General features: G+C 38.2%; 1 protein-coding gene across 10 annotated transcripts in view; it reads right to left on the bottom strand.

Moving 5' to 3' along the window:
- Positions 1-27171, bottom strand: part of LOC121313014 (trafficking kinesin-binding protein 1-like) — a 73673-nt gene that overhangs the window by 5386 nt on the left and 41116 nt on the right. For 5 of the 10 annotated variants that reach the window (XM_041245111.1, XM_041245104.1, XM_041245115.1 and 2 more), the window contains 13 exons: positions 19896-19972; positions 18323-18439; positions 17178-17278; positions 16699-16804; positions 16270-16348; positions 15797-15927; positions 15338-15412; positions 14983-15120; positions 14789-14865; positions 14117-14356; positions 13669-13967; positions 10912-11244; positions 8900-9002 (listed from right to left, as the gene is read on the bottom strand). In XM_041245111.1, the coding sequence (XP_041101045.1) occupies positions 8900-9002; positions 10912-11244; positions 13669-13967; positions 14117-14356; positions 14789-14865; positions 14983-15120; positions 15338-15412; positions 15797-15927; positions 16270-16348; positions 16699-16804; positions 17178-17278; positions 18323-18439; positions 19896-19946 (1850 nt within the window). In that variant the 5' untranslated portion in view covers positions 19947-19972. The remainder of the gene's footprint in view (positions 1-8899; positions 9003-10911; positions 11245-13668; positions 13968-14116; positions 14357-14788; positions 14866-14982; positions 15121-15337; positions 15413-15796; positions 15928-16269; positions 16349-16698; positions 16805-17177; positions 17279-18322; positions 18440-19895; positions 19973-27171) is intronic. The other 5 variants (XM_041245107.1, XM_041245110.1, XM_041245109.1 and 2 more) reach the window with 3 other exon arrangements.

The following is a 27171-nucleotide window of genomic DNA, read 5'->3' as shown; positions in this document are numbered from 1 at the left end:
GAAAAAGTATTTGCCCCGTCTGATTTTCTGCATCTTTGCATATTTGACACTGAATGTTATCGGATCTTCAACCAAAATCTAATAATAGATAAAAGGGACCCTGAGTGAACAAATAACACAACATTTTGATACTTATTTCATTTATTTATTAAAGATTGTTATGCAACAACCAATGCCCCCGTGTGAAAAAGTAATCGCCCCCTTAGACTCTGGTTACACCACCTTTAGCAGCAATAACTGGAACCAAACGCTTCCTGTAGTTAGTTATCAGTATCTCACTGCGCTGTGGAGGAATTTTGGCACACTCCTTCATGCAGAACTGCTTCAACTCAGTGACATTTGTGGGTTTTCGAGCATAAACTGCTTGTTTCAGGTCCTGCCACAACATCTCAATGGGGTTTAGGTCTGGACTTTGACTAGGCCATTCCAAAACTTTAAATTTCCTGTTCTTCAACCATTCTGATGTAGACTTGCTTGTGTGTTTTGGATCATTGTCTTGCTGCATGACCAAGCTGCACTTCAGCTCCAGCTCACGGACGGATGGCCTGACATTCTCCTGTAGAATTCTCTTATACAGAGCAGAATTCATGGTTCCTTCAATGATGGCAAGTCGTCCAGGTCTTGATGCAGCAAAGCATCCCCAAAAATCATGACACTACCACCACCATGCTTGACTGTTGGTATGAGGTTCTTACATGGAATGCAGTGTTTGGTTTTCGCCAGACATAACAGGGCCCATGTTTGCCAAAAAGTTCCACTTTTGACTCATCTGTCCATAGAACATTGTTCCAGAACTCTTGAGGATCATCCAGGTGCTTTTTGACAAACTTAAGACAAGCATGCATGTTCTTCTTAGTGAGCAGTGGTTTCCACCTTGCTACTCTGCCATGAAACCCATTTTTGCCCCGTATCATTCTGATGGTGACCTTAGCCGAAGCGAGAGAGGCCTGCAGATCCCTGCATGTTGTTCTAGGGTTCTTTGTGACTTCCTGGACGATTTTACGCCTTGCTCTTGGAGAGATTTTGGCAGGACGGCCACTCCTGGGAAGATTCACTACTGTTGCAAACTTTCTCCATTTGGACAATATAGATCTGACTGTGGTTTGGTAGAGCCCCAGAGACTTAAAAATGGCTTTGTAACCCTTAATAGACATAGGCATCAACAACTTTTTTTTTCTGGAGGCTTTCAGGAATTTCTTTTGATTGTGGCACGATGTGCATCTAAAACCTGTGTGTTGACAACTTCACTCTGATGGTAAGGGCCAAAGTTAGTCAGATTTTTATTGGACAGAGCTGATTGCTAACCAAAGCATTCAAACAGCTGACCCTAATTATCCCTTTAATTGGGTAGCGTTAACTAGGGGGGTGTGACGGAAAGATGAGTTCTGGTGATGAATCTTCCTCCCGACCTGTGAGGGCGCTAAAGAACGGGAGGAGAAGTATCTGGAAGGGCTGGCCTGACAGTTCGTTTCCGGGTCAGGGAAGTGGGTCAGCCTGGAGGGAAGCGCGACTCTGTTGTAAGACCGTATTGATTTGAAAGGTAAACGAGAGGCAGCTGCAAGTAATAAGGCAGCTGCAACCGTTTATCTCGATATCATGCGGTATTACATATAGGGGCCAGGGTAACGCTGATCTTCTCCTTCGTTTGGGTTAAACAATTGGAGAGAGAGAAGGACTGAGAGAGGAGCTCTCAGAGTGGATTGTGTTCGTGTTTTGTACTGTCTGTTTTTGTATTCAGCACTAGACAGTTAACGCACATCTCCAGAGCTGTCGAAAGGAGAGCACTATCCGGAGCACCACTGCACTGAGCACCTGCACGTTTTCGATCACCCAGGACTGGTGACCGTACCGTTGTTTTTTGTTCGGGACTGTGCCCTTGTTTTCATTATCCCCGTGCTTTACACATTGTTGTGTATTGCCGGGGATTTATTATTTTTGACGGTCGCCAGACCTGGAAAAGAGCAATAAAGCACTTATTCACTGAATCACTGTTGTCTGTTCATCACTCCTGCACCGCATCACCGCGACATCTGTTCCCCTTACCAACCACTTTGTCACAGGGGGGCAATAACTTTTTCACACCTGAAGATTGCATGTTTGACTACCTTGCACACCAAACAAATGAAAGAAGCACCAAACTTTGGTGTCATTTTTTCTCTCAGACTCCCTCTATATACTACAACAACTCACAAAAAGATCTGACCAAATTCAATGTGAAAAATGTGCAAAAATGCAGAAAATCAGACAGACGTGTGTGTGTGTGTATTAACAATTACTGTTTATGAAGGTGGATTGCGGTATCAGTATCTACATTTAAATTCCATTCATAATTTTTATATAGCAGCTTGATCGCGGTTGTGGGTGTCGTCATCTTTCTGTTGAGCAGCTCACCAGCTCTGAGAGTCGGTGAGTACGTTGAGTCAGTGTTGAGCCAACACTGCACGTCACTAGCTCTCAACAGTGAGTTTAGAAACATTTTTGAGAGTTGTTGCTTCTCAGCCTCTACTTTGTTTACTTGAAATACACACAAGATTTAACTACTCTAGTGCTTTCTTTGTTTTGTAGTTAATTCATGAAAGTAAGTAAGGCCTTTCCTGCTTCTGGGATATTTTTCAACTACAGTAATATATTGTAACAACTCAGGAAATGGCATTGTTGCAGGACTCTTTGTCTTATTTGTTTGATGCATCAGCTAGTCATTCCTCACTGCTCTCCAAAATTGGCGCAATGTGGAGAGAGAGTAAGATAGATAGACGTTACTTTGAGTTGATCTTTTATTTTCTTTTGGTGTGAACCCCAGCCCAAACAGGGATTTGTTGTTCCTATCAGTTTTAAACAAACAAATAAACCAGTATCCTTTGCAATCCCACCTTGTCTCCTAAGTCCTGCTTCACTTAAACCTGACTAACGCTACAATATAATGGCTTTGATAACGTTTTGATAACGTTTTGAAAACGAACATCCGAACGTGAAAATTCCATGTTCGTCCCAAAACAAAAAGAAATTTGCAAAATATACATAGATACAAATCCATTTTTTTATTTAACACTCACTAAAAGATAAGGACAAATAATATTAGTGACTGCAAATGACTGGGCTGAGGATATCTTGAGAATCGAGTTAAGCTGAGAATAACATTTTGATTTGTTGATATTCGTGATGGAGAAAGCTTGCCAGTTTCAGGTCACACTATTTCAGCAGCTTTTACAGCATTTCTTCAAAAACAACATCAGAAAATAGTTTTGAAGAAATGCCTATTTTGTGAGCAATCACATAGCTTGCTTTAACAGCAGCATTACTTATGCTACAAGCATTAGTAAACACCAATTGCTGCTTTTCCAATGACTGTTAATTCTCTTCAGTATTTCTCTTCACCTAACATTCCTGTATATGTATCCTATCTCTTGCCATGGTTTGCTTCATAGTCTCTTTTAATGTTGTATATTTCACAGCAGACACATATGGCTTACAGATAAAGCACACTGGCTTTAAATTCATGCCCTCAAAGAAATACAAAATCCCCCACTTCTCTTAAAACACACGGCACTCTTGTTCCACCTTTCTCCACGGATAAAGACATGATGACACTTGTCACTACAGAACTTACAAATCAGACATGAAACCCTTGTTCTGATATCACTGGTGTCGTAACTCGAATCAGCTGACGCACTGCCGTCTCACCTATGTGATTGGTGATTGACAGCAATCACAGCAACATTTTGTGTTGCTCATGAGACGGAACTTGCTGGAGGCAGGTTTGTACTCGTGTTCTAAGAGGTGACGGCGAGTAAAATAATCAATATGTGCTATTTAGGGGAATGTAAATACGTATGCTCATTTTTGTTAAAATACAATAATTTTGAGGTTTTGGGTTCCTTTTTGTACTTTTATAACTGTCACTCGGCCCACACAAAGTGCCAGGGTATCAGAGCAGACCCGCCAAACTAAACAAGTTTGACACCCCTGCTTTATAGTATATTTTACAAAATACAAATAAATAACTTCTTATGTTAACTTTTGTTAAAATTCTAAATGCTCAACTTTTGCTTAATGTACTATGAAGCATATGTATCATGTAAAGGAAAAAGTGTATCTCTTGTTTAGCAGACAAAAAAAACTATATTTGCACTAAGTACTAAATAAACTTAGTAGTAATTTTAATCAAAAGTTTTGACGAGCATTTTTTTTTCAGAGTTTTTGGTTAACTATAGAAATAACAGTTTAATTGCATGTGACAAAGTGGTTAATACTGTGCAGATACAGGTGATCAAAGAACAGACAGATAATTGTAATCCAGGTGAAAAAGGGTTGTTTATTTTATTTAGTGCCTGACGGCGAAACAAACAGCAAGTAATAATGCTGGTAAGTAATACAGCGGCGTGTATTACTTACATTTATAATCCCTGGGCTGGTCCCAAAATAATAGTCTCCGTTATTGTATCCCCACATTAAACACAAAACAAATACACAAGTCCATTTAGTGCATGAATTAGGTACTGTGGTACAATACAGTTTACAGTGATACAAGTGAAGTACTGTCCCGTGTTTGTGCTGGCCTCTGGCAACAGCTCCAGAATGCGTTAGCCGTCTTATGATTACAAGCAACAATACACAGAACAAAACAAAGACTCAAGATTAATATGCTGTCACGCATGACCCCTTGGTAAACGAATGCAGCTGCCTACAATTTGCAGCTGCTACACTGTTTCCCTTCCAGGTCAATACGTTCTTGAAACACAGTCTTGCCTTTTTCCAGACTAACAGACTTCCTGACCCTGGGAAAGAACAGTCAAGCCAGCCCGTCCAAAAAACTCTGTCCTCGCTTAGTACCCTCACAGGTCGGGAGGGAGATTTACAACCAAGGTTCATTGTATCTCTGTCAGACCTGGTAGTTAATTAAAACAGGCACCACCACAATAATTTACAGTCAAAAGATATGTATTCCTTGCTTTTCAATTTTCCTTTGAAGTTATGGTGGTTTTAAGTTTGACTGAAATGGTGTCAATATATGACCCAAAGAGCCAAAAACCCACTCTGATGGCACACAGGAAGTGTTCTTGGCCAAACTAGCTAGATCTGCTGCATGTTTAATCCACCACATCAGAGGATCTTTGTCAGCGGTGATTTGTGGCAAAGCTAAACAATGAGCGATCTCATTGCTGGCTCTTCACTGCAGTCCTCCACTTCAGAACATTCATCTGCAGCTGATGCTTTTTGGTAATGTTCTGCAGTAGCTGGTGCTAAGCCTTTTTCTTCACTTGCGTTACATTCAGCAGCATTCTCTGTTCCTGTGGATAGGCCTCCTCCTTGCTGGTGCGATTTAACAATAGTAGCAATTACTACTGCCTCATTTTCTGTGATGCCAAGTTTGTCTATAACATTTTTAGAGAAGCTGTCCTTGAATCTGGGGTCTAAGAAACAAGCAATGTCTATTATTACCTTCCAGTCAGATCATGCTTTATGGTAGCCTGTCAGGATTGACTTCAGGGCTGATACAGTGACATAGCTTTCAGCAGCCAGAGAATCTGTGAAGATGTTTAACAGCCCAATATATTTTCTAGGGTAGCAAAATCTGTGTCTCTTGGCAGTAAATGCCATGTACTTCTATCATATGCCAGAGTAACACACACAGCCTGTTGTTTCTCAATGAACCCGGACACCATGGAATAAGTGTAGCCCCATCTGGTAACTATATCATGAATAATGATGTGTTAAGGGACATTTAGATCAACCTCCTTTTTAAGAAGCTCCCTTCTCCTTTCCCAGCTTCGGTTAAAGCCCTGGACAAGATGTCGACAAGCTCTCACAGGAGTTTTTATTGTGTTTATATATCTAAGGCCTTTCCAATGACAGATTCAGATTCTGGCCAAAGCAGTTAAGCCACACTGCAGACAAGCCAAGCAGCTCTGTAAAGGCTTTTCTCAAGTTTGCCCCATTATCTGTGGTTATGCCAGCAAGGTTGCAGATGTTCAAGTTCCATTAAGAAAGTAGCTCTTGAAAAAAAGGCTTGAATATTTTCAACGCTGTGGTCCTGGGGGATGAAAGCTGGTTGCCAGACAGTGTGTTTGAAATTTCCATTCTGATATGTAATAAACTGTTAGGCTCATGTAAGCTTCACTGCCTCTGTTGCTGGTCCACTGATGTATAGGAAAATCACAAAAAATTGCTGAGAGTGAACTTTCAGCTTTTTTCGTAATGCATTATCCATCTTGGGTATTTTCTTTGGATAAAAATATTTTTATCCAAATGTTTGCTGCACTGATGCTGATGTACAACCTTGCGTTTACAACTAGTCTGGCTCTGGGGAAAGGGAGAAATCGTCAGGATATTATCATAACCCTGGTTGCCTGAAACAGAAATGCAACCATTACCGAATGGGTATTTACCTCCTAAAGACCCGAATCCTGAATATAGTATACCAAAGCTACTCTTTGACCTGCCCTCGAGAGATCAAAAGGACTGCGCTCACAGGTCTCATTGTCATTTTTCCTTCAAGCCTGCTGCAATCATGGATCCAGCGACCTTGAAAGTTAATGGTTACATTTCTGTTTCAGGGAACCACAGTGTGATGGGATTCCCACCCCTTGTGTATTTATTTTATGTATGATTATGATTTCACTTGTATTAATACTGTATTGTGTTTTATGCGGGCGGACGAAAACCATCCGTCATTATTAATTATTATTATGTGGCTGGTGAAAAGCCGGCATTATTATTATTTAGAAAGGATGGGGTTACTTCCCTATCCTTAAATAAACCTGTGAGCATGTGACTGGAGCCTTCATAAGGTAACTGTTTGATCAAGTGGTAGTTAAGGCTCCAGCCACAGGATATAAAAGAGACCGGCCTGGCTCATTAAGTGTGGGTGTGGGAGAGCTAAGAGGAGGATAGTGAAAAAATACTGTGAGTAAGAGAAAGACAAACAATTGCTACCAACTGTGAGACCTTGTAGGTACTCGTTCTGTTTAATTATTTTGCTTTGGCCAATGTGCCCAGTTTTTTGTGTTTTGTTTAAATCTTTGTTTGCGCTGTACCTCAATCTGCTGTGTACTGCTTTTCTGGTCTGAAGTCACCACCCACACGCACCACTAATGCCATCAGTGACACAGAGTTGTAATAACCTAAAGTTCCCTTTCAAGTACAAAATGTAACCATTGTCAAATGGGTGTGTATACCAAAGCCATCGCAAGGGCAAGATTGCAGAATGACCGGAATTTTACAAAGCTAAGGCTGAGAGGCTGCCCTGTGCGTTACCATTCAGTACCCCAGTAACAAGTAGCTAGGGTAAAAAAATTGAGGTAGTATTTCACCTCTATGCATGTGTTGTAAGGGTCGACTGGGAAGCCGCCATTAACACTTTAGTTCCAAAGTAGGGTTTTGAGGATCCACAATATTCAGTAGTAGAACCTAGTGAAGGTATGGGGAGTACCCCACACCACTGCATTGCAAATGTCCTTGACAGATCCACCCTAGAATAAAACCCAAAAAGTTGCCATGCCCCTGGCAGACCTGACCGTGTCTGCTGTCCACTTGGACAGCTGCTGCTTAGACAAGGCTTGACCATGGGACTTCGCCCCATAGCAGACAAAATGTTGTATGGACTCCTCCATCTTTCTGTCCTGTCAACATAACACGCCAGGGCCCAAACTGGGCAGAGTGTATGAAGTTGTCTCCCCCTGTCAGACTGGAAAGGAGGTGGATGGAAAACCTCCAATTCCACAGACTGGTTCATATGGAACGCCATGATAGTCTTCAGCAAAAAGGCAGGATTGGTGCAGGGCGTGACCTTTGTCCTGGCCTCTGCACAAATTAAGCAGGCTTTTGCAATAGAGAATTCAACAGTTTCCTGTAATTTTTACCTTTCCCGCAATCATATTTGCTGCCAATTTAGTTACCAATCAAAATTAAACTATGATATATAAGCTAGTTACTCTTGCTGATCAGGGTAAACCACATTCTTACATGTAAGGCAATTTTTTTGAAACAGCCTAAAAAGAAATAAATCTGAAACTCAAATTTACCAGACTGCGAAACATTTAGTAAATCCGCCCAAAAAATAAAAGAATCTCATCACTGTTAAGAGATTGGTTTGTTCTTCTGTCCCAAGAAACACAGAGACCGGGAGTTCACGATGTAAGTATGTATAGTTTTGGACATTTTATGCATAAAAATAATTTTTTGTCATTTGGTGTCTGTTCTGCAGTTATAGATTAATTTCTCAAAGCAACTAACTGAATCTTAAACAGCAAGTTGGTAGGGGTACCAAAATAATTTATTAACTCATGTATTGTTTTTGTTATTTATATGTTTAAATGTTAACACACTGGCAACATTTTAGACTGACACATGTCTTAAATAAAGGTTTTTCAAACAGGTCTACATTCTGTAGTATCTAGTATGGATGTCTGGCTTCCAAAGATATTGTAAACAACAGATACACCCCTTCTTTGCGTGGCCTGATTTTTTTGGCCCTCATCACTTTGAGCAACAGAGAACCAAGCAAATTAGCTGAAAGTGCAGTTGTGTCTTGGACTATTTCTGCAAAAATGCTTAGGTTTTTTTAAGCGAAAGAGGCACATATATATTTCACAAAGGGTTTGCTTGTACAAAAGCTATTTGAAGCCACACCTCTGTACTAGATTTAATCAGACATAGCCATGTTTCGAAGACCGTTGATGAAGACCAATGTGCGGTTAAAACATAAAAGTTGCCAAGACATAAACATTGAAACAAGTAAAAACACGTCAAACACAATTTGAAAAGGCTTGAACAGCATGGAGTATTTTTGTATCCCCAGGAGCTCTTTAACATTTCTAAATCTCTTTGCAAAAAATAAAACCTGAATTGTTCCCTCAGTGGAGATTGACAGAGTACTGTAGGCTGTCATCTGTACGCTCACCTTGGAGTAACTCGAGTGAGCTCATCAGAGGGGTGCAGGATTCGGCAGGTGGTGAAAGTGTAGGTGGAGCTGGTGTGGGACATACATTTACCAGGATGATAAACTGAATACAAAGAGAAAGAAAATACATTAAGGCATCCCTATAACATATAGTGTTGTATTGAAAATATAAAACACAAAGCTGCGTTACATTATGAGAATCTAGACCTACAGTGGTGCAACAGGATTTTGAGAAACAGCCAGAAGGATTTGGTTGCCAGTACATATTGCGTAATAAATATATATTTATTGGATAACATCCTTGTAATAAACCATACAATAAAACGTTAAGCTCAAACAATAATACTAAAAGTAATATTACAAACTGTCTACTAACTATTCCAAATATTTTTGTAAATTACACTGCAGATGGCACTAGCCGAAATAATGTACATGTGCAAATAATTTCTCTCTCTCTCTCTCTCTCTCTCTCTCTCTCTCTCTCTCTCTCTCTCTCTCTCTCTCTCTCTCTCTCTCTCTCTATATATATTATATATATATATATATATATATAATATAATTTATTACCAAAATATAAGTATAACTTTGCAAAAGGGGAATACGATAAATGCATAAATCTGTCTCCACTGTGGCCAGTTCCCTCTATTTAAAAGGTTTACTGTTCTTTTTAGGTAAACTGTTCAAGGTATTGTTCAGTAAGGCAGCTTTTAGTGCAACAGTTTAGTAAGTACAGAAAACACACACACATCAAGTAATGAACGTGATTAGTCAAAGGATTATGAGGCACAACATTCCCTAATATTTCAGGCAGGAGTCCAACATACTGAGCCATGATGATATAGGATTGTATTTTACAAGCATAGCTAGGAGGCCTGGGTACTCATGGACCCTTCTCCTGGTTACATAAAGATTAAATAGCCTGATAAGGAAAAATAAAATGGTCAAAACTGATTAATGACATAAGGGCATATGCGGTGTGTTTGCATTCGCTTTTGCCGAAGCGTTTGCGACCGTGCCTTTTACATTAGGAATGTTGTGATATTGAATTGTCCAAGGCTCCGACACTGAAAGCTACCCAGGATGAAACATTTAAAAAGGAGAATGATTAGAAATTAAATGATGCAACAAATCAAATCAATTCCAAATGAAACACCAAAGAAAATCATTCTGACAAGATGGTGAATTTAAAAGGAAAAAAAAAAATGGGGAAACAAAACACTAATTTCAAGTGAGTGCGATTGAAACCAAAAAAAAAAAAAAAATTACTAACATTCTTAAAAAGAAAAGACAAAAAGAAAAAAGAAAAGACAACTCAGGCAGCTTAGTGTCCCCTTATTAATCAGATTGAAAAGGAGCATACTGTAGCAATTGCTAAAAACAGTACTCCCGAGAGATGACGGCTACTAAAGTCAATATTATGAATATCAAAAGGAGACCTGAAGCATTGTATTCAATGTAGGGATATGTTGCTGATTATAAAGTGACCTACAGTTACTCATTGCTTGCTAGTACAGCCAGCCCAACAATATACTTTTTATTAAAACTACAAAAGTAGCAAAAGGAAACAAACTGTATTAAAATTAATCTGCTACACAATTTCCTTAGAATTAGGCCTTTTGTAATTGGAATATACTGCCTGCTTGTTTTAAACCATTGACAACATGGACCAGCATTAATACCTGAGTGCATGACTTGCTAAAACTCAATTTGAATTAAACAGTCAGAAGTATTCTGTGCAGTTATTTATTTTCTGTAGCAGCCTTTTTCTCTGAGGATACTTGTTTCACTGTTTCATTTCAAGGTCACCAATAGGTTTATGATTTTTTTTGACCCCCCAAAGAGATTTACAAATTAAACCAAAAATAAAATAAAATAATATACTTAAAAACAACAACACAGGATTGTGTTGTGTGTGTTATGGAAGTCAAGACGATGGTGATGTGAATGAACTCCCCAGTATTCAACATCTTGTCAGATGTCCCACTCCACAGGACATTAGGAGGATCCCTCACCAGACACCTCACCATCAGCAGCCTTCTGCTCCTGTGTCTCCACGACGTCAAGCTGGGCCTGGTTGGGGAAAGTGCCGCTCTCTGTAACAGTTACTTGCTCCCCTCGCGACCTCTCACCTGAGGTCTCCATGTGCTGAGCAGGGATTGAGGTAGGTAGTTCCTGGAAAGAAAGGTCACCTGACTCGTCTTCCTCAAAGTCTGCAAGCTGGTACACCTCTTCCAGGTCGAGCTCCAGAGGCCTGAAGCCTTTGGTGACCACACCAGGCCTCGAATCTAGGATCCCCCCCAGATTGGGCTGGGCCAGCTGCTGCCAGTGATGCAGAGTGGCTGAACCTGCAGGAATAACATGACAGACATCAGAAAATAGGGTAGTGTATAAGATTAACCTACAAAAATGCCTTCAGGATTAAAGGTAATAAAACAAATATGTAAATGGTTGGCTTTTGAGGCTGGTGTGCAAGCATAATATACTATAGCGGTTACAAAGAATGTGATGTGTTGAGGCAGGAGTGGTTAAAGCCTAAAGGATTTCAGTAGTGATATTTAGACTATCTTTCCACTCACAGTGACTTTATGATAATTTATTGTCTGTGGCTGTTGCCCTGCAAGGACACATCTAAATCACATGCTCATTACGAGTTTCCCACCTGGTGTAGGTAAGATACAGCAGTTCAAGATTAGAACTAAGGTCAAACTTATAAGAAACTCAGACACATCTTTCAGTTAGTGCGTTCTTCAATTGTCTACTTGACCACTTGAGTTTTACCTTAGAATTCAGATTTTGAAACCTTTTGGAGTTACAGATGACAAGATCACTATCAATGGGGGCTGTAAAACTAGCCATTTGTAATGCAGACCAGCTTCCAATCTCACCTGGCAGGAGACCACCAGAATTCATTTCAGGTCGACCGCTGGTTTAAAGCAGGCCCATGTCTTAAGCAATGACAATCCTGTTATGGAAACCGATATTTTATTGTACTACATGTTGAACATCTGTATAACTGGTCAGCTATTTATTGCTTATATCAATATTTTCCAGGCTTACTAATATCCGTTTTCAACAATCGGTCCAGTAAAAGCAACATTTCTAAATAAGGTTTTTACCATGAGCACTACGTGCGTGCAATAACAATTTCATCACCCCTTTGCAATAGATACTAAATGGAAAAATCTCTAAACCAAATCACATTTACATGGGGCCAAGATAACCGCTGCACACCCACGTGATCATTTTTTCAACTAAGAATTTAAGTATAAAAGATAAAGATGATATAAAAAATGTAATTACTGTCTTAAAATCTATAAATACCAGGCTTAAAACCCCTCTCGCTAAACACCTTTGAACACAAGTGCTACAGCGTGTACTCAAAGGATTAGGTGCTATATAGAGGGAAGTTCAAAATTAAAAGAAATAACCAAAAGGAGGAGGACAGAAAGAAAGCAAAAGGGAAATGGTTAAGAAAGAGTAGTCTTTATTGAAGATGTAAACAAAGTAAATAACACACAAACACACACACACACACACACACACACACACACACACACACACACACACACACACACACACACACACACACACACACACACACACAAAACAAGAGACAGTATTAGAAAGGCATTCCAAAGAGTAAAGAAAAAAGCTGAGCAAATATATGATTAGATACATTTCTGGATAAATGTGATACAACACAAAGAATGTAAAAGATAGCATGAAGTGAAGAAGAAAAATGAACTGCAAATAAACAGATCATTAATACATCCAAAGGGTTACTTAACCTTTAGAGCACCTAGAGTATCTGTCATGCTTGCAGTACAAGAACACACTGGTTGCTTAATCTGAACCAAAACCCTCACACTGATCTTTTAAAACAATGCCAATCGCATCAAAGGGTCAAATTAAAGTGCACTACTGTAGCCACTAAAACGGAAGGCTATGAGAATTGCATATAACAATACCTTTAGTTCAAATAACTGTAACATCTAACTGGCAATGCTCAGTAATAGTAATTATAACCACATTGTTATGGTGTTACAGACAGGTGAAAAATATGTGTTTTTCCAGTTCAACATAAGTGTTATGTCTAATGCAGATCCACTACTCTCCAGCACGTGCCACTATTTAGTAGCAGTCTACTTTGTCCTTTTGGGATGAACCGTTTTATATAATATATATATATATATATATATATATATATATATATATATATATATATATATATATATATATATATATATATATATATATATGATACTTTGTGTTTTAAAATATATATATATATATATTTTCTATGCATATTATTTGTTCTACTTATAAAACCATGTTGTTTTCAATTGAAACTCTACAATACATGTATCCTATGCTTTGGTATGCCTAGGGGTATGAATTATTTTAGCAAAACCTCTCCTCTAGACCAACACTCCCACTGCACAGCAATTTATGCCATTTCAGACTTCCAGTACTATGATCTTACCAAGACAAAATTATTCTTGATTAAGCTCAAATGTGAGTAATCACGTTCATAGTTAAACTCTGAACTAGGCACTGGAAGTAGTATCCTGCGATACCAGCACCAGTTTAGGCTTTGGGTATGGTAAGAGTGGGTGCTTTTCAGGGGCTTTCAAACCAGCAGCGGGGCTGGCTATCCCTGAAATAGAAGGAATACTGAGTGGAGAGACTGCCGGATTTCTTGTAGTGCATGAGAGACCAGATAAAGTCAAAGAGGAGGAGAGAGAGGGGCCGGGGCCTCCTACGGTCACCTTCGAGAGGCTTGACGATCTGCAGCTTCTCAGGCAAGTAGGAGCGGCTGACGAAGGAGAGTCCTGACAGGCCTGAGTGGTAGGTGCTGAGTGACATGATGCTGTCGGTGGGGGTGAGGGAGCCACTGTACAGCTCGCCCTTCTCAGCCAGGTCACGTAGCTTCCTCTCACGGTCCTCCACGAAGAAGCGCCGCTCACTCAGGTAGTTCTCACGCCGTAGGGACAGTCTTCTCAGAGCAGTCTCCAAGTCATGGGAGCCTGGTGTCCCCGGGGTCCCTGGCTTCTTGTTCATGTCTTCACTACAAAAAACAGGACAGACAGGAGACAATTAGCACATCTCCAAATCACACACAAGTCCCTTCACATAACTCCCAGAAGTGAAAAGACACCCCTTCAGAATCCTCAAATTAACCTTTGAAGGCTGTGTTCAAATTGTGATTGGACAAACCTGCCATCAGGCGACTCTGTCTCCAGGATGATGCTGTTCGTCCGGTTGTCTATAACAATGTTGCTGATGTCTCCTCCATAGAAGCTGGAGTGTGGTGTGCTCATGCAGCTGGAGAGTGCCGAGTTCAGAGAGGAGGACTGGTTAGACCCGGGGATGTTCATGGGAGAGGGAGCCAGTGATCTCTGCTTCACGGTCTGGTTGATGTTCTTCACTGTCTCAAACACTCGCTTGTGGTGAATCCTGAAAATATAAGTGGTTCATTCCCATTGAGCATTCTTTGACAAAAGCTACCTTAACCCTTTGTAAAACACCTGTTTATCTGTTCACACACTCTCATTTTAAAATACCTTTAACAACCTAACAGCCTTTCCTTACACCTCAGGCCCCACACATAGTCAATTATCATTTATATGAATATGATGGGACCAGCTAAATAATGAATATTACCAGTAATTTGTATTATCAGGAGTCTAAAACTGCATACTGTCATTCTTTATTGAATTTACAGCTATTTCAAAAAGATTGTGATAAGGGAATTTGTGTTATAAGAAGTAAGTTACAACAAAGAACTGCTAAATTTAGCATCAGGAAATTTGTATAATCTGAGTTTGTTTTAATGAGAATTCACTGTATCTAAATCAAGTGGTGGCTAAAAAGAGCAGCACCACATACTTCTGCTCTTCAGCAATGGGATCGTCCAGCTGAAGTTCCTTTCGCATGGTGCCTTCAATCTCAGCTGCCAGCGAGTCCTAAAAAACAGAATATATAAATACTTTGTAAGATTTCTCCATCTTTTTTAGCAGTAACAGTCCATGTGTGTCAAGGTGAGAATGCTGTCACTGGGGCTAGGGTTGAAAGAAACCTACCATCGGGAAGAGCCCAAGCGAATGGTAGCGCCGGGGAGTGCTGTTGGGCATAGTCTTGTTGCGCAGGTTCTTCAGCTCTTCCTGCGCCTCATGAAGCATCTCCATGCACTCTGCATACTTGTCTTCCAGCTCTCGTAACTAAGGAACAATAGAAAACAAAATAGGGTGTGTCAGTAACATGCACTGGCATATCCCTTACCAAGGATGCAGATACACAATTGCTCAGCCAATCAAGTGTCTCATAACAACGGACATGCATTCATCAAAATCAAGTGGTTCCCAAGCAAGGTACAGCTTTCAATAGCTAGCAGGTACAAACATATTGTGCCTATACAGATACTAAAACAACACTCACCTCAGACGTGAGCTGTCGCTGGGCATCTTTAGCAGCCCCCAGATGTTGGGAAAGTTCTTCATTTTCTACTGCGTACTGCAAAGAGGTAAAACAACCTTATTTCCCTATTTAATGATATTCCATAAAGAAAATCACAATGATGGTCTGGCACTACCTGTTTAGCAAGTCTCGGTGTGGTGTAACCTCTAGGTTTGGAGGAGGTGGAAATTGTGCAGTTAACACCATCACCTAAGGGCTAGGGAAGAAGTAATCTAATTGCCAAAAATTGCCATATAATTATATTACATTTACTCTAGATTAATAAACACCGGGGAAGACAGGTGCTTTTTATGAGCTGTATTTCGTGAAAACAGAAAATCATAGTCCCAGTGTGTTTTTAAACATAATGCTTTATCATTTGTGGTTGTAACAGAGCTGTGGAGTGACCAGAATGGCTCAAGTCAATCACTACTTTCTTACTGATTTAGACTTCTTCTGTAGATCGACTATCTGGGAGAGGAGGTGGGTGATCTCCTCCTGTTGCCGGGCAGCATCTTCAGTTTTCTTGGCTAGCTCTTCAGCAATGGAAGAGATCTGAACATGTGCATCTCCTTTGGTAAAAGAAAAAATGTTTTATACAAAAAAAAAAAAAGAACCAATTGCTTATAATCATTATTATCAGTGGCTTCTGTTAGGGGTCTTTTCCTTAACTGTACTACCACAGTTTTATTTATATATTGCTTCCCTGAAGCTGAACAATTGAAGCAGGAACCAGCAGTTGCTATTCTGAACAAAAGACTTTGTAAGGATTTCAATCATTGTCTCAGACTGGATTCAATCCCTGGATCTAGGGTAGACAATTCATGCTTTATTATTTCTAAAACTCTCTACTACCCAGTCCACCTAGTGCTGGAACCGTGATGAGCATCTTGAAGAAATGTCGAATGACGTACTTAGCTCCTTCACACAGTCGTTCACAAGCTGTTGCTCCTTCTCTTCGTAAGTGATCGTTTCAGTCTTCAAATGACAAGCCTATTGCAAGAGAACAGCACAGTACAGGTATTTGTTTTTGGAACAATGCAACAGCAGGCAAAATAGTTATAGAAACTTTTCTCCCCCACCACCTGCTACTTTTAAAAATTAGCAATATTTACGCTTGGTAACGGGTCACTCCAGCTCAAGTATACCCAATCTTGGGAAGGTATATGCTCCATTATTGTTGATCATACATAAACATACAGTATGATGGAGAAAGGGATTCCATGGGGCTGTAGGTGCCAAGTCATGCAAAGGAGAGCTCTGTAACCCATGTCCCACATGTTAAAAATGCCCATTTTGGAGACGTAGACACTGTTATTGTAGATTGTACGCTCTCACCATACCTCTGATCTAAGGGCAACATTCTCTTCTTCAAGGTCCTTCAGTTTCCTCTGCAGAGAATCATGGGGAAAGTCATTTTGGACTGACGAAGACTCATTCCGCCTTATCCTGCACATATTAATACAACATTAAGAACAAATGATTTAGCATTATACATGCCTGAGATATTCATGACTAAGTACTACTTAATGTAAGAGTTTAATTCAAGTTTTTAGGAAACAGACTAATATGAAAAGTTAATTTTAGGTGTGAAGGGTGCGACATATGGCTAAAAATATCTACACCTTTACTGCAACCTGCCTTTTAGTCAAAGGAATGTATTTCTAGGACAGTTTTTTATCCACATGATTGATTAGCTTATTACCTGATCTGTGCTCATTCATAGTGAAATTTAACAATGCAGCTCTTTAGGACAGAGACATTGATACAAAGCATCTGCTTAAAGAGAGAATGTGTGTTAATGTGTAGAGGCAAGACTTACGGAGTTGAGCAGGCTGAATCAGCTTCACTTTCTTCTGCAACACTTGTATAAAACTGAAGCAGCTCATCTTTCATTGACAGGTCATGGCGCAGCTGAGAAACCTGGACAAACAGTAACCCCATTACCGATGCACATTACAAAAGCAAATACAGTGCTTGTTCCAGAGTTACCAATAATGTTTTAGAAAATATAACTATTGTGTAATAAACATTACAAAACGCCCACCTCTGTTACACTAAATAAAGAATGGTTTAGTTTGATAGAGTATAGTGCCTCATTTTGTCCTTCTTTTATCCAGTGCAGGACTAAATCTATATATATATATATATATATATATATATATATATATATATATATATATATATATATATATAGGGGGTAGCATAGTAAAGTGTAACAAAGCACAGTGAAAGCATGATAAAGCATAGCTAAGCACAGACAGGTATGACAAAGCATATTTAAAGACATGGTAAACTATGGGAAGGCATTGTATAACCATGGGAAAACTACAAAATGATTGTGTTACACAGATATAATATAAATAGATCAACAAATTGATAGCTTAACTGTACCCATTCCTACATTAACTGTCCAATAGAAATAGCACCAATTAAAAACAATAAGCAATTTCAGTGTGTGTGTGTGTGTGTCACTAACCTTACCCCCAATAATCTAGTTGTGAACACTGTGTAAATTCACTTTTTTAACCCATTAACTAACTCTATACTAAATTCTATACTTTAATATAAAATATATATATTGTTTATTTCCTGTTGACATTTCTCAGTTTTTTTAGTTTTTTTTAAGATTTTGCTTTAATAAATTCTAAGCAAAAAAAAAGTGTGCTTTTGCACTGCTGTTGGCTATTTTCTACAGTGTGTGAGGGGGTGTTTTTCACATTGCTTTTCAAATATCACACATTTAAGCAAAATTACTGATACACTTCAACAGGGATAAAAAGCTATATACAAAAATAATCATTTTACACGGGGCCTCATCTTCAGAACTGTCATTAAAACTACAAAAAAAAAAAAAAAAAAAATCTAAATCAATATAAGGGTAATTTCTCAGCTTGTTTACTTTAAAATCTGTCAAATTGAGCGTCTGGTACTTTTTCTGAGTGACTGTAGTACTCCAGTACTCACCTCCTCCCGAATGTGTTCCACCTGCTCCTCGAGGAAATAATTTCTCTCTGTGAGTGTTTTGTTTTTCTTCAGCAGTGACTGACCAATGCGTGCGGCTAATTCTAAATCCCGCTCTTTCTGTGGAGGACACAAATTGCATTGTGATTACAAGCTGACAGGGGTGACAAAGCTCATCAACAGCAAAGGTTTGGTTTAAATAGACATCCGCGGCTTTTGCATTGTTGAACTACAAACCTACCAGTCCAAACTGTGACCAGCACAGAAGAAACTGGCAGGTTTCCGTGGTAACTAGGAGAACATGAGCCTATTTTTTCAATCAATATTCTGCCTGGGGATATTAACATAAATATACCAATACTGTAAAATACTGCTCTCTATACTGATATGCAGTATTGTCCCTTGGGGATAGAATGCAATAAAGGTTGAGTTTCTTAAAATGTTTTTGTTTTTTTTTGTTAAAAAAAATAAAAAATAAAATGTCATCCAATCTTGTTTCAATTCAAATATTAAATAAACTCATATATGTTTTAAATTTGACACAATTTTGATTAGCATACTACCTAATATAAATGATAAATTAGACCAATACAAATCATGCATGAATACAAACAGTATCATGAATATTGGAAGTGTAATCTACTCATGCAAACAAAACCGTATGTCAGATACACTTGCAGGTTACATTTGAGAAAGCAATTATTCTTTTTTTTTTTTTTTTTTTTTTTAATAATATGTGTGGAGGTACTGTACCATAGTCATTAAGAAGATTAAAGAAAGAGTAGGCTTGCAGGACATTATTAAAACTGATAATGTGCTGCTGTGACCTTGTAAAAGTGATTGCTGTAAAAGCCACAGGCTTCTTCACAGTCATTTAATGCCAGCCCTTGGTGATCCTATACATTTATTTGCAACTGTTCCCTCAAACTTGGATGTAATATCCCTAAGTCCAAAACCCACTACAGGGCAGATACAAACTGGAAACCCAATTCACCACAAAGCCTGTGTTATTGTGGTATATTCTCATAGCAGCTTTATGTCCCAGTGAGGCACCAAGGCAGGTTTAGATTTCGTCATGACAACCATTTGTTTTTAAATTTCTCCTAACAATTAATAGAGGCCACATTACTAGAACTCCACGATGGACTTTTTCATAAAACAACCATTGTGCTGGTGTGGCATGAGTCAATAAAGATGTGATTTTATTTGCTATGTAAACTTTATCATAGTACCATGTATAATGTGCAGCGTAAGGAAAACCCAGAACTGTTATTAAACTTAACTTTAGAATTGCCCCATATTTAATATGTACAGCTACCTATTATCTGTACTGGAATTTTGATGCAACTAGCTGATTACTTATGCGTGATTTCTAACAATAAACATAAAACATTGTGTCCATAAAGTTATTTGGGACAGACATAAAACAGTCCTTTCTGTGACTGAGGTAAAGGTATCCAAAGTTGCGATCCAATAAAGCTTAGGTCTAACACTGTTCCACAGTGAGGAATAACCCTTTTCACAAGGACATGCACAGCGACACAGGAGTGATCATGTATAAAATCATGAGACTCACCTCTTCAAGCAGACGTGTAACAGCATCTATGTCATTGTATGTTTTAGTCATCTGGCCCACTCTTTCAGCACATAGAACTATAAAGAAAGAACTCAGATTTAATACTTCACTCTTAGAAATAAAAATGAAATATGCTGTACATTACACACAAAATAAATACGGCTGCACTCTGAAACAACAGTTACATACAGTAGGTTTTCATTTCCACTGAGAAGGAAATTAAACACTCACTAGGACAATGCAGAATCACAGCTAGATGCTATTCCCATTACATCTCAATAATGATCACAATGCCCAGCACTATCACCCATATCAATCTGCACGACGAATCCAGACCAGATGTTGCTGCAGCAGGTTAGTGCCCTATCCTGTAAAGAACTTGTATTCGGGACACTCATACAACACTCAATGATCAAATCAACGATGAGTCACCTCATTGCAAACTGACAGGGACCACCGCCTGTTTCAGCTCATGGAATTGCCATTAACAGACATCTTCTTGATGGCAGTGCCACATGGTCACATCGTGTGCAATAACTTATCACTGCATATCTTTCACTGGGAGTCTCAGAAACAACCACCCGCCAGTAAGTATTAAGATGGTTAGGCAGTCTGCTATGCCAACAGCGTTTTATTTAATTGAAAATAATGGATGGCAGGATTGTATCTATTCTGTGCATCAAAACTGTGCTGTGTTGTTATCTGTGTTGAAAGTCTACTGGGATATGAAGATCAACGTAAAGATACAATATGAAACATACAATATGCACTTTGATGGTAAACGCAATGTAATTTATTACCTGGTTAAAATAATATAACAGAATTGTTATGCTATCTGGAATTTGAAAATGGCCGCCTATAGAAACCAGTGATTAGAAAACGATTTAGTATCATCAGCCAATCAGCTTCCAGCTGTAGCGGGTTTTAATAGACAGTAGATGCCCGCTGGAACGTCACCGCATCACCTGTGAATGAAATTTTAAATCCAACCGCGCAAGTACTGTAGCGGCTTTTTGATTTTGACTTGCCTTAATGAAAGCTCAGTGCATATCTTCGACAGCATATACTAACCAGAGACACAGTTGCTCCAAATGTATTTTATTATCCACCAAAACCAGCCAATCAATACTTTGCACCGACAAAAGCAACAAATCCTGTGCCCTAAAAAAAAAAAACAACAACAAACCAAGACACTGACAATTCAGTAATACTGCTCCATTCAGATATCTGGCACCGTTCAATAACGTTTTTGTTTTTTTTTCTTTAAATTATGTATGCGATCCTTTAGAATGTTTTCATAAAACTTCTCAGCGGAAGGATACCCAATTAATTATCACAAGTTCAAGGTAAATAGGTTTGAAAGTGTTTTTTTTGCGAACAATCATTTTCCATAGTGCCCTCTAGATGAAGGCTGTAAGCTTTAAGTTTATTACACTCTCAGACAAGGCTTATACAGCTAGTTCTAATCAGCATGAATTCGGCACATGCCTTGGAATGCATCACAGGTCATAGTATTGGGTTGTGTGTGTAAAAGGGGGAGTGAATGGATGTGTTTGAATCATATGACACTCAGATAGTAAAGTATAGAATGGAAAGACAGGCAATGCATTCTTGGCCAATTTGATAGGAGACAGGAGAGAGGAGACATGGGTAAGGGAAGCAGAGTATGTGCTTCTTTTTGATAAGACCTGCCACAGCAGAAGGGCTTTTTTATGGTTTTGGGTCTAACGGTTACATGATTTTCTCCACGCAGGCTTGAGATGTGGTTGTAAAGCTGGCATATATATATATATATATATATATATATATATATATATATATATATATATATATATATATATATATATATATATATATATATATATACACACACACACAAACACACACACACTGTATATTCTGTGTGTTGCTGTGACTTTGTGCAACATCTACTGAAGCCACTTTGCAGCTCAGCTTAACACCAGCTGACACCTGAGGAAACATCCTTCATTTTTGTGTCAAGACATTTTTCTGTAACCACAACAAATACTTTGTTAGCTTTGACAATCTTTGTCCAGACTATTTTATTCAAACCGTACAGCTCTACCACATGGTAGCTGACCTTGACTTTCGTTAGCGCAAAAGCAAATAAACTACTTCTCAGTACTGTTCCTATCTTCAGACTTGTTCAGTATCATAATTGACGTACACACTGAAACAAGGTTAATTGGTCATGAGCTGCCCTACTTCCTTAATGTAACATTCTCCTGTGTATTAACTCAACCACTGAAATAAATTCTCTTGTATATTTTGGCCTCAATTACTGTCTGAGTTATATGTCCTTCACAAATTCTTTCCATTTTATAGCTAAACGCGAGAAAGCTTATACACAGCTAGCATCAATGCATTATCTGTGTGAGAAATATTAAATAGATTTAGTTCTTCCCTTTTGTGATACCCTGGTTTATACATATATAGAGAGAGACCTGATTCCATTGCCAGCAGTCTACCAGTCACATGCTTACTGAACATGGCTGCTCAACAGGAGATGAATGTTTACAACATTTCGGGCCTAATGAAGAAACCAACATGTAGTCAAATCTAGAAAAAGGACTGATAACAGGATAATGATTTTAAACAGAAGCTTTCATTAGGTTTAAGCATTGTGCACAATTCATTTTAAAGGTCACACAACCTAATTTGCAAGTGTAATGCAGTGCTTGTTCATGTACTTCAGCTGAATCAGTGCAGTCACAAATTGAGGATCTAAACAGAGCCAATGGTGGTTCCCAGGCATAACCCGAGTGGGGTTATTAGATCTTTGTCTACCACTGCTGAATTGCTTCATTGTCTGCTGTTAGTTTGAATCTGATTCGCGCTCAGCCTCGTAGCACTTGGTGGCTGCCTTGACCTACCTCAGAAAATTCAGTAGGTTAATAAAGTTCTTCATTAGTAGTTAAAAATGAAGCACAAGCAAGCTGGTCAGTGGCTGACAGTGGAAATAATGTAAACTGAAGTAAAAATGTGAAACTAATATTTACACCTGTATGAATTTCAACATACCGTGGGGCATGACAAAATATAATTAAATAAAAGACCCGTTGCACTACTTAGGAGGCACGTTTATGCTATCTCACCAAAAGCAACTCAAGAAAATGAAACAAAGATTTACTCAAACCTAGACTGAAACTGGGCAATGTGTGGGCAAAAGTTACATACTCTAATCTTCTAGCTGGTAATGTAGCACTCAGGATATATGATAGCAAATGGAGATTCTGATATGAATATAATACTAACAATAATGGATGTGATTCCTCCAGCAACTAACACTAAAGAAACAAATGGGTAAATCTGTAAATGAGTAAAACTGATAACGTTAGCTCTACACGGAACACCCATGGTAAAATATACATCACCCATCCTAGTTATAAAAAAGAGGTCCATTCCTTATCAATGCAGGTAGCATGCAGCACACCAAAATTGTAGCTAAACAATCAACAATGGAAACTGTTTAAATTGACTTACTATTCTAAATCTGGGTTTGCTTCCTTGTGCCATTTACTGCCTTGCTTCAAATGGTTCTTATGACAAAATACTGACAACATGATAACCAAACGCTGTTTCTATGTATGTAGGTATGCATGTATGTAGGCATGCATGCATGTATGTATGTATTTAGAATGTTACATTTTTTAACCTATTTTTCTTCCCAATTTAAAATGTCAACCATATTCTCTCAATACAGTACAGTAATACAAAGACAAATATTAACATACTATGTAGTACTAAGAGTGCTTTATTAAATGCACACAAACAAACATGAATACTAACTACACCACTTCCATCACTAAGCAACCAGGTACTGCACATCTCGTCCACATGACAATGCAGAAATGCTCTCTTGTACAGAGCATACTGGACAGTGATGTTGTCAGGTACTGGCAGTCAGTGTGCTGCTGAAGTGGTGTTCAATATAAGCCCCCTTGTACTTGCATGTCTGTTTTCATTCCTCACATTACTAAGAGCTCCTCTACTATTTGTTTTCATTGGACAGACACACAGACACAGACACAGACACACATACACACACAGGCAGTTCTGTATGCAAACACAAACCTAAAACACACAGGACTCACTTAATATGATCTTTTGTATATTCAGCTTAATTTTAAAGACATTTATAAAGCCTTCCCTTATAAAGACTGGCATAACTCAATAGTACGGATTGTCAATTAATCAGATCACCACCTGGTCCCATCAGGGTTCGACATTAACCATGGCCCGATATCTCTAAATGAACAGGAAATTATTTAGAGATATCTCTAAATGAACATGAAGTTATTTGAAGATATCTTAAAATGTTTTAGAGTTAGCTCTAAATAAACAGGAAGTTATTTGAAGATATCTTCAAATGATTTACAGATATCTTTAAAACCCTAATTTTAAGATATCTCTAAATGACAGTTTGGCGTACCATGCTAGCCAAATCCACATATTTAAAGATACCACTAAATCATTTGAAGATATCTTCAAATAACTTCCTGTTCATTTAGAGACATCTCTAAATAATTTTTAGATATATCTAAATAACTTCCTGTTCATTTGAAGATATCTTTAAATGGACTGGAAGTCCCTTGAAAACATAGAGCATTTTCACAGGAAGTCATTTTGAGATATCTTGAAATGGCTTCCTGTTCATTTGAAGATATCATCAAGTTATTTAGAGATATCTCTAAATGAATAGGACGTTATTTAGAGATATCTCTAAATGAACAGGAAGTTATTTGAAGATATCTTCAAATGAACAGGATGTTATTTAGAGATATCTCTAAATGATTTAGAGATATCTGAAAAGTATTTAAAGATACCTCTAAAACATTTAGGGGTATCTTAAAACGATTTAAAGATATCTAAAAATGCATTTTAGATATCTCATTTAAAGCTCCATTTAAAGATATATGTAAATCAGTTTGAGATATCTCTAAATGTATTTTAGATACCTTAACATGATTTAGAGATATTTTTTAAATATTTGAAGATGTCTTCAAATATTTAGAGATATCTGGAAATGATTTAGAGATATCTACAAATGAATTTGAGATATCTCTAAATGACAATTTGGCTTGCCATAGATGCGTTCAGGTCTAAAATACTGTTCAGAATCTTTCCAGGACTCGCTGGTATCACTCAGCAAGATTGGCGCTGACTTGGGAAAGGCTACACAAGCGACAACGCTCTATCTATGATAGGTATTATTTTGTATTATGAATATTGTTTTAATAGTGTTTATTATTATAGTGATGGGAATTTCGAATAGTTTCCTATTTGAATACACAGGGTGCAACCTTTTTGTGTATTCGATTACCTGAACGATTAGACAGCATAACAGTGTAAGCCGGTACAGTTTAGCCGGGTTCACAAAGTGTTCAAACACAAGATTCCAAGACGAGATTTCTTCCCTCTGTACCTTATTTCCTTAGGCACAAGTTTATTTCCTTTCTTTATTGAATTAAATATATTATAAAATTAATATTGCGCAAACCACCAAATAATAATTTTTGCTGTAGTGTATTCAGAATAGAATAACACCTATCATATAGCAGCCTAAATATTCTACAGGTGCTTAATTCTAACAAATAATATTTATAACAATGTTAGTGTAAATATTGTAACCTCGCCAAAATAGAAAATACATTCCAACATTACAATAGTTTAACATTACTAATTACAACTAGCCATCAAGTACTGACGTCAGATGAATCGATGTCAAGTTACTTTGTTTATTCAATAACCTGTAAATAACTCAAAAACAAGGAACACTTGCTATATACACGTTAAGTGGCTGAAGTAACATATATTGAAAGGCTTTGTTTAGCCACTTTCTTTTGAGGCGTGGGCTCTCTTTGGTTACCATACACAGTTAGAAACATACTGAAAATAAAAACCATCATGAAAAAATATATAAATATATCGGGCCAGATAAAATTGCATCTGGGCCAGTAAAAACACTAGCTCAGTGGCCCAAGGGGCCAGTAGTTAAAAATCTAAATGTACAGCCCTGCCCATGTGTTTTAGTTTTTAGACATTCATTTGTGTTTTGCTGGCTACCAAGGTTCTGGCAGCCTTGTGCTATTTAAAGCAGGCAAACCTGAGCACTTTCATTCATGTTCGGGATTGCAATGCATCCTTGTTACTGGAGTTTGTTGGTCAATTATCAAACAGATCTGACTGCTCACAACCCCCATTCACCTAGTCACGCATCTTGAGTTTCCTGTATAACCAAGTTTCCTTTAATATACTACTTAAGTATTAAATATTTACTGTATTGAATGAAATGTATGGAGGACAACACATTTCAGAGGGTTCACTGTACACTCTTAGGAAATACAGATAACTGTTTACCTTTCAGTGAAAAGAGATTGTACAAAACAACAACCCTCCTTAGATAATGTACTTTCACTAAGTATCCTGGTCTATAAATGATCTACAGTATTGCAAATACAATCTCAAAAAAGTGCTCAGTTCACCGTCACTGATCTTCTGTCCATTATCCAGACATTGCTCTGGGAGCACAGCCAAGAGCTCTAAATCAATCGTACAGATTATAAATACAAGGTAACTGTACACCAGTTAACAAGATAATGGCGTGCCTAGCACCCTGTAACACAAAGGGCAGCACAAGAACGCCGAGTGGCACAATGCTCACCTCACTTTTCAACCTTGGCAAAACACAGCTGTGCTTTCAAACTACATTGTTTGAACAGGAAATTTGCATACTGTACTCCAGGCACACCTGCTGTGCACAACTTTGACAGACAGAAATTGTTATTCTTTAGGAATGCATTTCAATAAAGAGAATCAGTATTCCACAATAAGAAGATTGCATGCAAATATCAGCTTTTGGGATTATGAAGTGACAAAACCCAACATATATACTGCAGTCGTATACATAATATATTTCTTTAACCATTTCATATTTTTTTATACACTATAAGGTAATACGACACCTGTAGGGTGCCTTTTACTGTTATAAGATGTCATGCAGTTTAGGCAAGAGGACAGCTAAGCAAAGCTGTACAAAATGATTTCTGTTATAATAAAATACATATAAAAAACTTATTATAAATCACAAAAACAAACGAATCACTACTAAAACATGCATACCTATTATTTAACAAAGCAGTTTTGTAACTTTAGAACTCTGTCGTACCGTATGTTCTATCCCCGGAATTACATCTATACACAAGATAATACGTCAAAATTCCAGTGCACCTTCTCAATGGAGGTAGTTGGCTTA

The sequence above is a fragment of the Polyodon spathula genome, chromosome 3, assembly GCF_017654505.1.
Source record: "Polyodon spathula isolate WHYD16114869_AA chromosome 3, ASM1765450v1, whole genome shotgun sequence".
Taxonomy (NCBI): Eukaryota; Metazoa; Chordata; class Actinopteri; order Acipenseriformes; family Polyodontidae; genus Polyodon; species Polyodon spathula.
Note: the sequence above shows the minus strand (reverse complement) of the source record. Positions and strands in the feature narration are given on the sequence as shown.